Source organism: Grammomys surdaster, unplaced genomic scaffold (assembly GCF_004785775.1).
Source record: "Grammomys surdaster isolate TR1022 unplaced genomic scaffold, NIH_TR_1.0 363, whole genome shotgun sequence".
NCBI lineage: Eukaryota > Metazoa > Chordata > Mammalia > Rodentia > Muridae > Grammomys > Grammomys surdaster.
In genome coordinates, this window is record NW_021604782.1 from 13,038,483 (window position 1) to 13,053,809 (window position 15,327).

At 42.4% G+C, this 15,327-nt stretch overlaps 1 protein-coding gene across 2 annotated transcripts in view; it reads right to left on the reverse strand.

Moving 5' to 3' along the window:
- Positions 1-15,327, reverse strand: part of Astn2 (astrotactin 2) — a 931,927-nt gene that overhangs the window by 263,281 nt on the left and 653,319 nt on the right. For both annotated transcript variants that reach the window (XM_028779954.1, XM_028779955.1), the window contains 3 exons: positions 8,230-8,354; positions 4,716-4,820; positions 1,250-1,429 (listed from right to left, as the gene is read on the reverse strand). In XM_028779954.1, coding sequence (XP_028635787.1) covers positions 1,250-1,429; positions 4,716-4,820; positions 8,230-8,354 — 410 coding nt within the window. The remainder of the gene's footprint in view (positions 1-1,249; positions 1,430-4,715; positions 4,821-8,229; positions 8,355-15,327) is intronic.

The following is a 15,327-nucleotide window of genomic DNA, read 5'->3' on the forward strand; positions in this document are numbered from 1 at the left end:
AAGGAAAGGAAAGGAAAGGAAAGGAAAGGAAAAAAAGGCTTTTGTAGGTAGACAGTTTCAACTGTGAGTTCCAACACTGGCCCTGCTATTCATCCACTGTGTCTCTATGAGCACTTGACTTAGCATCTCTGAGACTTGGTTTCTCAACTGTGAGACTCCATTTCTCAAGTACACTGACCTATCAATGTGTGCTATCTAGGAGATATCTCAGTGGTTAAAGTGCTTGTTGTACAATTAGCAAGCATGGGGACCAGGGTTTGAATCCCTAGCCCCATATAAATGCTAAACAGGCAGAGTAGGCTAACTTATAATCCAGCACTTGGAGGGTGGAAAACAGAAGGTGCTCTAGTGAGTTGTCTAATTAGATTAGCTGGATACGTGAACTTGGGTACAAATTAGAGATGCTGCCTTGATAGGCAAGGTGGAAATGGTCAAGGAGAACTCCTTATGTCAGCCTTGGGCCTCCACAGATGAATAGACCTATACACATGCACAGGCATACATTTATACTCATATGAAGAAACATACACCACATATAGACACCCACACAAAAAGTAAAATACAGCCTTACATACATGTGATATTTCTGACTTTGTAAAATGTTTGTCTGCACATCATCTCTCCCTTTACATGTGGTAAGTACATAGGAATAGTTATTGAAGTACACATTTCACAGGTAGGGAGCATTGAGGATACAAGGGTGTGACTTTTCCAATGTCAGTGTCAGAGACTAGTCTTCTGCACTAGACCACCTTAGGCTGAAGGAAATAAAAATAGGTTGACAGCTGAGAAGGAAGAAAATTGAAGATGTGGTGATTTTCCATGAGAATAATAGCCCCTCTGTGGGGGACACTTGATACTGTCTACTGGGACTTCAGGTGCATGAGTGACAGTTCTTCCTGGCTTCTCCCAAGAAACCCAAAGACAGGGCATCATGGAGATTCTAATCCCTATCCTCTGCCTTTATCTCTGGCAACTGTTTCAAGGAAAAAGCATGTTTAAAAACCAAAATAAAACAAAACAAACTTACAGAATAAGAGAAGAGTTCTAATACTTGAATAAAAGAATCTTGAGGCACAATGTTCCCTCACCTTGACCATCATGAAGTGAAGCTCAGAGAAAGCCAGGAAACTGGCAAAGCCCACCCAGTTCACAGATAGGAGAAATGGGCTCTGGTGTTTCATCAGTTGCCTTTCCTCTATACCACATGTAGCCATCACCTCCAACAAGCCCCGCCCCTGAGGCTTACCTTTCTGATACTGGAGCCACAGCTGCTGCTGGACCTTCTTGCTAGGAAAATGGATGATACAGGTGAGCTCCGAACCGTACAGAGCCTCTGCAATGTAGTGGGAGCCATAGTGCTGGATGAAGGACAGCAGCTCATCCCGACTGCTCTCTTTGGTCAAGATCTTCAGGACGTTGGTGAAGCCTGGAGAAAGAGGAGCACATATAAGTGCTTAGACATCAGAAATTGGTGGCCAAAGAATTGTATCCCAGTAAGGGCTCTTCCCAGCTAGGATATGTGGCCTTCACTCTACTCTTATCACAGTGGCAGCAGGCTGTCATCTCTAGCCTTGCCTGCTTATACCAAAGGCTTACTTTCACTACCAGTAAGGTGACAGAGGAGAACCCTTCAGAAGAGGAAGACTTGTTAACCTACATGATGCTCACTTAAGGACAAAGTCAGAAAGTTGAGATGAGGCCTATGATTAAGCAGCTAATATATACCAAATAGATCATTAAATGCTTTTATTCTCTTAGGCCAAGTACTGCAATGTTGACCACCACTAATTAACCTAATGAGAAGCCAAAGCTTAAAGACTATAAGTAACACGTTTTGGCCCTACAGCTAACAGAGCTTATAACAAACTGATTCAGGCTTATAGCAACTGAATCAAAAGACTCAAACACTATTTTGTTTTGTCTCCAAGTAAATTGCCTGGAGTCCCTTGGCTGCGCTTGTCCCAGCTCAGTACAGACTCCATACCTGCTCTAGGTTCTTGCTACCTCGTTCATCTTCCTTTCCACCTTTGTCCTTGTTTCCTGAGACAGTGGATGCTTTTTCTCTACTGAGATTGTCATGGAATGTGCAGGCTGCTTGCTGTACTGCCTCAGTGCACTGCTCAGTCTGCTTCACCTAGGTTAGCTCTGGTAGAGCTGTGGCCCAGGAGCTACTGTTCCTTATTCACTCTTCTTGTTTTTCCAGGGCCTTCCAGCATGGGAGTCTGGTTCCCGTACCATTCAGCTACTACTCAGTTCTCTCTACAGCAGCCAACACAGCTTTGGTATGAGAAATGCCTTGGAAAGCTTGAGAAGGAGTAATGACAGCCTAGAACACACTGCCTTATATTCAAACTCGGAGTGTTTAGAGAACAGCAAATGCCGGAAGGTCTCCAGGTGGATCAGTTCCCCATCAACCTTAAAGGCTAAATTGTCTAGAATTCATGCAGCTGTTACAAATTCTCTCTCTAGATATCCCATACACTGGAGGAATCTGCAGCACCCTGCAGTTAGACTTGAGTTGACACTAAAAGTGAAGCCCAAACAAATACTGTCCTTGGCTATTGTCACCATTGATTCTTCTTGGCATTATTCCCTCTTCCTCTAAAACTGCCTATGCCACACATCCTTAAAGGCTCTGTCCTCCTCCCTGCCACTAGATAACATCCCATGACTATATCTCAGCCTACTGGAAAGCCTGAACCATCTCCTATTTCCTAATAAGTACTAAGTAAAACCTGGGCTTTCTACTACTGTTTCTTCTTTTACATACTGGCTGTACTCCAAGACTACACTGTCCCCATACATGAATTTACCTCTTCCCAAGACACATCCATGCTTAAAGATACTATGAAGTCACCCCTTTCTTAGGAGCCAATTGCTGTGTAGAACACCCACCCACTCTTTCTTTCTCCCAACCCCACACTCTGAAGAAGTACCACTTTTTACAGATAGAAGCCCTCCTTATCTGTCACAAATGCATTTTTCCTGTGCCCACCCCAGTTAGGCACACCACCAGCTCCTGGAGCCCAACAAATACCAGACATCGTTATTATAAAAACACCCAATGCTACATCAAAGTGCAAATACCTCTCCAACATTGAAAATGAGCTCCAATTTGCCAACATTTGATTTATAAGGAGCTTCCAGGAACATCATTACTGATTAATTAAAGTAGGTACACCTTTGTAGTTCTAACAGGAACATCACAGTTATGTTCACAAGTGCAGGGTGAAGGGGTGGAAGGGAAACAGAAATAGGACTCAAAGAAAGGGTGCTTGATTAGAACAACCTCTCTCCATCAACCTGTTAACTCATGCAACTGGGTAATTAATACAGTGGGATTAATAATGAGATGGTTTCTGTTAAGTAATAAATGACAATGCCTTGGAGATGCCCCATGGCTCTTTAGCTAGGCAGACAAAAATACAATCAAAATGCCTCCTCTGTTTTCTTTTCTGGCACTGACTGGCTGTGTGACCTTGGGCTGGTTGCTTAACCTTTTTGACTTCCAGTTTCTTTATCTGATGACAGATAGGTTAGATTATTACTTTCCTTGTGGGACTGCTGCAAGCCACACGACATGAAACATTATAGCATTCTTGACAGATGTCAGCAACAATCATGGTTTGTACTTCCCAGAGGATAACGTCCTCCCAGCCCCAGGATGAAAGAGCCCCATTTTGCTGATGACTAAAGTAGTATTGAAAAAAATAATAATGAAAGAGAGAAGAACTCAAGAAATAATTAGGGGAAACACTGACAATAAGCCAGTGACAGTGTTGTCAGAACCAGAGTAGAAAACCTCCAGCTAGGTATCTTCCCAGGCACCAGTATTTAATATCGTATTCTCCAGTTCTCATTTATCTTATTCTTTGATCAACCATGGACACCAACAATGGTACTCTGTTAGTTTCTGGAGACATTGGAATAAACAGATTCCATGCCATGGCTTCAGTTCTCTTGTAGACAGACATGATTCAGATACAAATCATGTACTTTGTTAGTGCTTCCCTGGAGGTATTCCAACACCTGAGATTTATTTATTTATTTATTTATTTATTTATTTATTTATTTATTTTCTTCTTCTTCTCCTCCTCCTCCTCCTCCTCCTCCTCCTCCTCCTCCTCCTTCTTCTTCTTCTTCTTTTAGAATGGAGAGTGGAAGAGGCACCAAAGAGTTTAGTGTGTGTACCCCAGGCAGGGAGAAGAAAGCAGAAGGTATAGCAAATGCAAAGTCGTGAACAAACAAGTCTCATCTCAAAAACTACAAATTACACTCCCTGCTGGAGCTCAGGGCTCACATGGATGAAGAAGGATGGAGGCAGGTGCATATGGTGGTAAAGAGTGTAACTATATGTTATTGCCATAATGGCCAAGGAAAGAAACAAAGAGAGAATGGAGGAGAAAGAAGGTGCAATCACAAACCAGATACACTTCTGCAACACAAATATTGCTTAGATTACTGTTTCAATCCTTCCTGTGGTCGTATGTTTTCACCATGCACAGACATCTCTTCTTCCAGGAAGCTCCTTCTGTGTCATACTGTCCCATTGTTTTATTGTCCAAACTGCAGTGTACTAACATCACTGCATGCTATGGTGTCCTATCTAGATGTTCTTTCATGATTTAGTGCCAGCTAGGGATGGGGCATCTTGAGACCATGTATTGTGTGATGGTAAGTCCTTTGGTTGTCATGTGGGCAGTAGTCCTCACCTGCTGAGAGGGTGATGGTACTCAGCTTCACACGATAGAGGTTACTCCGGACACGCCACTGCTGCACCATGGGGTAACCCATGGCCTCATCATACCTGATATCTCCTAGAAGGAGAAATAAGATGGCCACGTGAGCTCAGAATGAAGAATACTTAGAACAATGCACACCCTGCAGTTTGGGGTTCTGATTTACTGGCCACCTTTACAAAGTGAGAAGAACCTTGATCCTAACTTGCTTTTGTTAGAACTGACCCTTTACCTGCTCTGTCCCACCATGCTTTTAGCCATATCTCTGTGTTTCTCTTGGGTTTCAGGTTTCTAATGCCTCTCTACCTTACATGCAAACGGTCAAATTTGTATCTTATCTATCCAAGACCATTTGCAACTTCTCATGGACATTAAACATCTCATTGTCTCAGATTTCCCATTTGTCCTTGCAGCTGTCATTATCTTATTTCAGGGGCATAAAGTGAGATTGAATATGGTAACAGAAGTGGAAACTCTTTTAGAAAAGAGAAATTCTGTGCTTTTAGGACTGAAAACCTGTATGGGACAGGGGCATATTTTTCTCAGACCATTTGTTTCACAGTACTGCAGCTGATTTTACATTGAAGAACAGAGCTGAACAGGTATAACAGAGACCCTGAAAAATCCCTATACGTACCATATACCCATCCTTTAGTGTGTGCTGCCCCTGCTGCAGACAATTGGTTGTTAATATGAGTGTTTATAAGCACTATGTGGCACACCTGTACATATATTTTTTCCAATTCAAATAAATGAGAAATACTGGCTAAACATATTAAATGTTTAAATCTTCACCATATTATAATAATTAAAATACATTATAAGGCTCTGTGAAGATGCTGCTATTCATGGAGCCTTCTTCATATAGAGAGATCATTACGAATGCACATTCCATAAAGTGAATTACAGAAATCACAGGGACTGTAGTGATGCAATGTAAACAAAGAAGAAATACAACAAACATGTTGACAAGCAGTTAACACTGGGTAACTGATACAGGACAAAAAAAAAATCCTGCTTCCTGATTTCTATCTATATCCATTTTCTAAAATTTCCACCCAAAGCTGTGCATTCTCTCTTATTTATAATCATGAAAAAATGCATGAAAAAAGGAAAGTTATCAGTTATTAGTGTTGTTATGTATTTGTGCTTTCCTGTGCCTCTGCAAATAACAAGCATATTCTATATCCTTTTCTCTTGTCCCCTGGTGAGGAGGCACTTAAAGAGATATTTGATATGGAGATTAAAATGAGAATCTCATTGGAACAAATGATTTCTTCCTGGACATTTCTGTAGTATTAAAGCTGTCCATTATTGTCAACTGTTTTTTTCTTCTCCTTCTGTAGCCTTTTCAGGAATAATATAATTTTAGATGCTTTCATTTTCAAGTAAAATATTCATGATCCCCTAAGACATGTCCATTGAAGTGAGAATGTTTAGTTATAAACATGTCCTGTTTATCTGCTCTTTCTTGCCTGTACTCCTTATGTGATACTAGGAAAGAGAGAAAGATTGGATGGAAGGAGGAAAGAGAAGACTGCTCCTGACCCAGGCCAGAGAAATTAGTCTGCTCAAGGAGTCCCTGACACTGGGCTCTGGGCAGCTTCTTTTCCATGTCCCATCTGCTACTACCTGGCCATGTTCACAGTTATAATGTGCAGAGGAGTGGGTAATTAACCATGGCCCCCACCCCTACACAATAAAGCTGAGCATTCTGATGTGGACTGTTAAAAGAACCCTTTCCTTCTGTGGTGTGGTGCTCAAAAGTATGGAGGTATCTTATGCTTTTCAAACAATTTATAAAACTATTTTCACCACCTCTCACTCTATCTTGGGCCTCCCTCATAAGTGGCCACTACTGTATCCCTTATTTCACATCTAGAATATAAATTTATCTAGTAGAATTTAGGTTCTTGACATCAAGGCCAGGGGCTCTATTGTTTGCAGTTCTACAGAGTCCAGAATGGATCTGAGCATTCATTTTGATTTTTATAATTTCCTAACTGGGATGCTTTCTCTGTATTTTTGACCAGGAAACCACCCCTGATTCTCTCTCTGGCCACCCTCCTACTCTTTGTGCAGTTATCAACTAGGGGAAAGGAGATGAGATGAAGCTCTGGGAGAGAAGATGACTTTGTCTTGGTAATTATATTTTTAAAGATTTATGTTTACTTTATGAGTGTGGGTATTTTGTATGCTTGTATGTCTGTGAACATTGCATGCAGCGCCTAGAGAGACTGGAAGATATTGGATGGCCTGAAACTGGAGTTAGACATGCTTGTGAACTATCATGTATGTGTTAGAAAACAGACCCAGGTTGTCTGCAAAAGCAGCCAGTGCGTTTAACCACTGAGCCACAGATGAGCCTTTGGTAATTAAAAAAAGAAATCTCTTGAATTATAGAAAATGTAGGCAACTTTCAAATGTCCCTGAGCCAATACATATAGTTATAACAATCAGTACACTCACAAGAGAAACCAAACATCTTATATACAAGATCTTTATTCCTTACCATATTTTTGAAAAAAAATGTTATATTCATGTTGCAAAAATGAAAACTGCCCAAGAGTACACAACAATCAATGGTTCAGGGTCTTTAGAACTGTCCCATGGACCATGTAAATAAATACAGTTCTTACAAATCACATGTTTCCCTTACTGGAGTTTTCCAAAGAGACATATAACTCAAGAAGGATCTAATAGACTAGATCTGATGCCCAATCAGTGGAGAGAATTCAACTAGAATACTCTATGTCACTTAGAATTTCTATGATCATAGGAAGGAGAAAATTAAAGAAAGCATAGAAGTCTTTAACACACTTTACAGAAGATTTTTCATCTGTGGGTTCATTTGATATGAATCTTCTTTGAAGTGGGATGAGTCTGGGAGGTGGTGTAAGATAACAGGTAAGGCATCCACTTTGGAGTCTAGACTAATTAGGCTTAATCTTTGTTGATAATTTATGCCATAGCTATGTAACCTTGGAGGAATATATGGCCCCTTTATCCATCTAAAAGCAGAATAGCAACACTCATGTTGGCCAAAAAATACCAGAAAAGACCTTGCCTCCTAAGAACACTTTCAATCCATGTGGGGCCTTCTCTGTCAATGTCATTTTACAGAAAAGGCTCATGGTAGCTAGATCTTTTGTTCTTTGCCACTCAGAGCTTGGGAGTGATGGTGGTGGGTTGTCTGTCACATTGCAGAGTAATTCCTGTGGGACAATCTTCTAATTATCAGGATTCAATCATCTCCAAGGGTGGCCATTCGGGTTAATATACAACCCCCAACTATTATATCACCAAAGTAGAGTTCAGGTCCTTGTATCGTAGAGAATCAACCCAGCCCCTAAGGAAGAGGTTGCAGAATAACTGGAAGACAATAAGGAAGATAAGAAACACCCTTGGTGGAGACAGAAAATTCTGACACCTCAGAAGAGTGGCTGTGAGTCAACGAGTCTACAGAGGTCTGGAAGGTGCATCTTACCAGTGAGAAGCTGAAGGTCTGGGAGGGGCTCAGAGAGAACCCCCCGGCATTGCTCTTCCACCGGCAGCGGGATCACCAACAGCCCATCCGCCAGCTGGGGAAAGTCCTTGATGAAGTTGTTCTCCCTGTAGGGCAGAGCAAAGAGATTGCAGAGCAGAGGAAGGGAACATGGCAATGGTGAGGCAGGAAGGCAGGAACCTTGTCAGAACAGGCTGGGTGGCCTTGATGTAATGCTAGCTTTCTGAATCATAGCTCTGAGAGCATAGTGCTGACCATAAGGTACAGAAAGCAGGCAAGTTGGGTGTTAAAGCCTGGAGCACCCACTGACTAGCTACTTATTGTTTCTTTTGCAACCGGAGATTCCCTCTCCTTTAAATGAGGCTTAGATCTCAGGGCTGCTGTAAACACTTAATGGGATCAAGCTGCCAATTGTTTAAGACATCCTCTGAGGCTCTGTAAACTATATATTTGGCTGTTAAACATCCCTTTGCATAAGCAATGACAGAGGGTAGACCTGAATGTGAGGGAACTGAGCATCAAACAGTGTTTGAAGCAGGAAACAAAGCTAAGCTGAAGAAAAGAAAGCTCAGAAAAAAATGCATGTGTGTTAAGGTAGGAGGAATTCTGGAGATACTTTAGCTCAGACAAATCTGGAAGACTGAGGTCTTAAGACAGGAAATATCTTGTTTAACAACAACCAGTAGATCAGACACAAACCCAGGTCTCTGTGCTCCCAGTCTAGTGCTCGTTGCTGTACCCTGACTTCATATGGGCCTGCCTCCAAGTGATCTCCAAGACAAACCCCCTAGGTGACCTAGGAATCCTGAATCCAGGATAGATATGGTTTCAGAGGACAGTGGTTGCAACACAGATCTCATTATTCTAGACAATAGACTGACCTAGAAACGGAACAGCTGGCCATGGGAGATGGGAAGCTTGCTGACACTAGGAGAGTGTAAGCAGGAAATGTGACAGCCAGCTGGCAAGCAGCATATCAAGGGCATTTCCCTATTTAACCTGACTTGTGAGATCACTTCATGTTCAGGGACCCTCAAAGTTAGAAACACTAATTATAATCTTTAGAGGGAGGTGGAGAGGGAGGGAAAGAACAAAAGGAGGAGGCTGTTTATACCTTCCTTTTGCCACCTGGCACAGGCACCCTTGAAGTGAAAATCAGAGACAAATACAAAAATACTCGATGTTAAACCAAGAAATATAAAGCCTGGACTACAGGCTGTTTAGAAGCAGCTGAGACTCTGTAGGTGAGAGGTCCTAGGTAGTGAGACCACAGAGTCCATACTTCTAATCTCAGTAAGGTAAAGGCTGAAAGTCCTACCCCAGGATGGACAAACTGAAGTCCTCAGAGTCATAAAGGCATCATTGCTTGAGATTCCCAGATTCTAAGCAGGCCTCGGCAGAGAAAACGGCCTGTGGCATCTTACAACCTGTGTGCTCTCAGAGGCTCTGTTCTCATTGAGAGCTCAGCAGTTCTCACCCTGAGATGGGCAAGACCTCATTCTTCTGTTTAAGCAATTGAGAGAAGGTGGCTCCACAAGGTGCCAAGTGTCCTCTCGGGATTTGTAGTCTGAGCACACTTGGTAATCAGGTTTTGGAGGGGTGGGAGGTTTTCTCTATGTCCATCAACTACTGTACATGTTTTTAAAACAGCAGAACAGGGAATGCGTACTGACTAGTACCCTTCATTCCCCTCCTCCAATCCCTGTGCTCCAAGTCAGTCCGCCGACATCTGACATCAAGGGACAATGGAAAGATGTACGTGGGCAACCTCAAGTGCCAGGAAACATGGCTTAAGGCGCCTCTTCTTCCATAAACATTTCCCTCTGAGTTCCAGAAAGAAACATGATGCAGCGCATGAGGAAGGAGAAAAAGGAGTCAGGTGGCATAGAAAGCTAAGAGTGAGGCACATAGGCAAGGATGAAGCCCACAATAACAGAACAGCCGTTCTTTTCCAGCCATTCCTGGCTGTCTGGGCGACTGTTACAGTCCTGCATGGCCTCCGCCAGCAGAGGGCGCCCAGGGCCTTCACATCAGCGTACTCTTGGAAGAGGCAAAATATAGATGGGGGGAAAACAGCTTTGGGAAAGTTCTTCTGGGAAGAGAGAAGCCTAAGATGAAAGCTGAGAGAGCCTGAAAGGCCAAGGCTGAGGAAGGGACCCAGAGGTGGCATGGACAGGTACAACATATGACTATCAAAAACAATTCTGCTCTTTACCTATTATGATCTTCTCACTCTTCCTCTCATCCCCGTGTGTGTGTGTGTGTGTGTGTGTGTGTGTGTGTGTGTGTGTGTGTGTGAGAGAGAGAGAGAGAGAGAGAGAGAGAGAGAGAGAGAGAGAGAGAGAGAGAGAGAGAGGGTGGGAGGGAGGGAGGGAGGGAGGGAGGGAAGGAGGGAAGGAGGGAAGGAGGGAAGGAGGGAGGGAAAGAGAGAGAGGTGTTAGTTTGATTTTATACATAAGGAAACAGGTGTTCATGAGGTCCATATTTGGGAAGTGATAGTAGCCACAACCCATGCTAACCGCTGCACTCAGCAAATGTATGTTCATCTGAGTACTCATATTCAGAGAATATAGCCAGGATGGGGTCTGCTCTCTTAATCATTGACTAAGCCAGAGACATTTTTACAGATGAGAGCATGAACACAGCCACTATGGAGCACGCTTTCATGCAAGTGTGTTTGTGTTTCTATTGTGGAAAACCAAGAAAGAATAAGGATGTGGTATTACAGTCTAGATAATCCCACACAATCTAGCCCTTGCTGACTCCTGCTGCGCACTTAGGACCAACATTGCTAGGCTGCACTCACTGTCCTCTTGTGGGACAGGCCCCCACTCAACAGGCCCCAGTTAGACTGTGTCCCCTTTCCTTTATCTCTGCACTTGGACGACTTCTGTTCACCACTCAGACCACACAACAGGCTATTGCGTTTAGAAAAGTGACTCAGAATACATCTGTCACACACATTTCTTTCTTTCTTTTTTATTTTATTTTATATGAATGAGTACACTGTTGCTATCTTCAAACACACCAGAAGAGGGTATCAGATCCCATTACAGATGGTTGTAAGCCACCATGTGGTTGTAGGGAATTGAACTCAGGACCCCTGGAAGAGCAGTCAGTGCTCTCAACCACTGAGCCATCTCTCTATCCTTTTCTGAGAAAGGCTTTATAAGGTTTTAGCCATGGAACCACCAATGAAAACTCTCTATTTCCCACTGTGCCACAAGCTCCACATGTCCCCAAACAATGTACAGAGTCTCTCTGAAGGCAAAACAGTGAGACTGAGTACAGGTGAGTCAAGTATAAATGCTGGGTGAGTGTCTTTGGTAACATGAAAGAAACAAAAGATGGCAGCATGCACAGAGCCCCTGGCTTTTGATAGCTACTTCTCTGATATTTCACTATCCAGAATGTTTCCTCACCAGAGAGTAATTAAAGAGTCTAGCCTTTCTACAAGATGATTCAAGATACTTTATAGGCTGACTAGCTGATTCAAACTTCATGATTGTGGAGAGTTTGGATGTTAAAATATAGAGCTCAGCTGTCTTGGGCAATCTTTCTTCACTTCTAGAGCAATTCATTGCACATGTATGTTTTACCTAATGTTTAGCTATCAGGCCAAACCTTCTGAAATACATTATCTTAAATGATCATTAGCTTCTACCAGCCCAAAAGCTGTGAATGTCATCAGACAGCATCTAACATCGATAGCAGAGATTTCCCATATGTTACTGTGGCCTGCTTTCATGATGTTTCCACCAATGTTTTTGAATAAATGTCTTTATTTGTGATGTTCTTTTTTTTTCTATAAATGAGACCATCTCCATGTTGGAATACCTTATTTGGGGTACCCTGAATTTGTGTTCCCAGGCCTATGATTGCCCCTATTTGGTTTAGGAATTTTCATCTCTTACTTTCTTTGAAGTGAAAAGTGTTTTTGCATCCACAGTGCAGTTACTATGGCTTCCGTGGAGATTAGAGGACTGATGAACTGAGGGAACAAGGTGGGAAAACATGACTTCCCTACACAGCTTACATCAGGCCTCAAGCATGCATTCATGTGGAGGGTTGTTGGGTACACATGGGCGAGAGGGAGCTCAAGAATCACATTTTCATAACAGTAGTCTAGTGTCTCCAAGTTAAAATAAATCCTTCCCATCCCCTTTCTCTTCTGTATCTACCTTGTTTGTGAATAGATTCCTAAAGTTGTTGGTATCTGACTACAGGATGTGCAGAGCCTTAGAAGTTATAGCCACAGATCCAAATTCTATCTAGAAGGGTCTGTCTGTCTCAAATCACACATTAGGTTTTGAAACTATTCAAGGGTTTTAGATGCAGTTCAGCCAGGGCCTGGTTCACATTATTTACCACAAAGCAGCTGCTGACCTATGCACAGATGTCCTTATCCTCTTGTGTCACCTGCACCTCACCTCTAGGTGACCAAAAAAAAAAATCTATAAAGCAGCTCTAACTGTCTTGCTTTCCTTTGATCAGCCATACTGTCAAGAAGGACAGGCAAGGGGAGCTTGGTTCCTACACAACTTCTCCCCACCCTTCCACACCTTGCATTCCTTCCCACCTCCCTCCCTCTTTAAGAGTATAGGTGAGGGTGTTTCTTCCCTCACCAATACCCACCCAACCCTATCTCCCCACCTCTGTTAGGGCCCCCTTTAAGAGGCAAATGAGAGGGGGGATGGGGTGAAGAATTCTGGAAGGTGGCAACATTTAGAATGTAATTAAAATAAATGAACAAATAATAAAAATATCTACCTCACAGAGTTATAAAAGGGGAGAGAGAGAGAGAGCAGAAAGAGACATAGAGAGACACAGAGAGAGAGAGAATATATTGGTGAGTGTTTTGGATAAATTAATAGATAGGGATCAACAAACCAGAAGCCTCACCTCTCAGTTCTTTGAAAATTAGCATTTAAATAGAGGCATCTGCGAGGTGAATCACCCTAGAGTCAGTCAGTGTTGTCTGCAGCTTGTTTTTGCTAGGAGAAAGCTGGCCTGGGATTTTCCCTTTTCAGACATGGAACTCACTGTCTATTCCTAGGCTGCTCAGAGCTTTCTAAAAGGGTCCCATCAACCAGTGAGAGTATCTACCTTACTTAAACTGCGTCCTGTGCCTCACCTCCAGATGAACAGCATTTCTGTAAAAAGAGAGGAAACACTTTGGCTGAGATGTGGGGTCCTCAGTTTATGCTAAACAACCACTTCTTTGGCTCTGCCACATACAGGATCTGAAGAAACCACTTCCCTTCTATGGAACTGAGATAACTCAGGGTGGAGCTGATGCAAACTGTAGCATTTTGACCAATGAGGGCCTATAAATCTGGTGATTAAATAGTTATTAATATTGGCTTAGCTGCTTTTATCTTGAAGTTTCACCATATCCAGAGAACAGTTATAAAAGGTTCTCTCATGTTCTAGTACTTGAGGCATCAGGATGACAGGTCTCACTGTGAAGTATTTCCTATAAAGTCCAGGTCAGCATAGAATTTGTAATCCACCTGTGTGAGTAATGGGATTACAGGTGTATGCCGCCACATTTAATTTCCTATGATGTCACTCTTAATACTGGACCTTAATTCAAGTTTTGGGTTAAGCCCTCAATGAACACTCATGTTTTCATTCAAACTTTCATTTATTAATCAGTTCATCCACTGAGCTCTACTGAAATGAGACACTGGGGATATAATAATGCCATTCCGTATCTGAAGGCTTATGCAACTTACAGCCTTAAAGGAAACATGTATTAAAAAATGCTTTGTGTGTGTGTGTGTGTGTGTGTGTGTGTGTGTGTGTGTGTGTATTCCAAAGTTAATGTTTTTGGAAAAAGTTAAAACAAAGGTTTGTTTGTTTGTTTGTTTTTTAAATCTCTCAATGTCATACTTCTCTGGAATAACATACTAAAGCAATGTCATCCATCCGTTTGGTAGAAGAACAGATATGACCCAGAAAAGGAGAGACTCCTTGCTCAGCTAAGCATCTCAAAGCAGGCTTTGTGGTGTCTCAAGCCAGACAGTTCCAAGAGTAAAATCTCCTTTTTATATAAAAAACCATGCCTGGCCACCTCAGACCATGGTGTTTTATTTTAACTTAGAGACATTGCAGGTAATGACCCAAGGGAGTTCTTCTAGAAAGGAGCAGAAATAGCATTTCTTTGTGCTCCTAGTGCTTCAAGAGGCTGCTGAAGATGAAGGTTCAGAGGCCAGAGTTCAATTGAGGATGTTCCTGAGACCCTCAATCGGTCTCAGTCTTTTAGAAATGATGTGTTTCACACAAGCACACGAAGGACAAGGGTGATAACCCAAATGTCTAAAAGACACACAAGCAGTTGGTTGAAATTTTTGGTGAACAATGGTGATGGACTTTCCTTCCCCAGAGTCAGGACATAATGTGTGGGGTTTGTAAGACCCTTCACTACATAAAACAAGTACTCTCGTGATAGCCAAAACTAGATGATGCCCTTTCCTGAGTTTTGACTCACAGAGAAAAGGAGATAAAGCTGTCAAGATTTCTTGCTTCCCATGGAGGCAAGGACGCTGGAGGAGGCTGAGATTAAACCAAAGAAGATTTCAGCATGCAGGGACATCCATTGAGTGAGTCTTCCTGAGAGCTTCTCAGATAAAAATCAAAGTGTCATTTCCTTCAGGGTACTGCCATTGGGCTCTTCTTTGTAAGTAGTGTCCTTGTGTTTCCTTAACATAAGGTTCTGGTTCTTATGTCAAACTCATACACTTAGCCAGCTACGGTTAGTCTCTTTTTGTCTGTCTCCTGGCTCAGATCACAGATTTGGTGGGTTCTTCTTAAACCCTTTTTCGGCAGGCTGATTTCAGGTTCTGATACAGATCCAACGTTTCATAACCATATGCCCTGATTGAGTCTCTATCCCATCTCATAGGATTACAGGAACAGCTTGGTAACGATGTTATCTGCATGTAGCCATGTCCCCTCCAATTTATTTTAACTATTATGCAACCAGAGTGATTGTGTACAATGACTGTCTTGCTGGAACCAGTGATACAGTTCAGCAGGTAAAGGTGCTAACCACTAATGCTGACAACCTGAATCTGA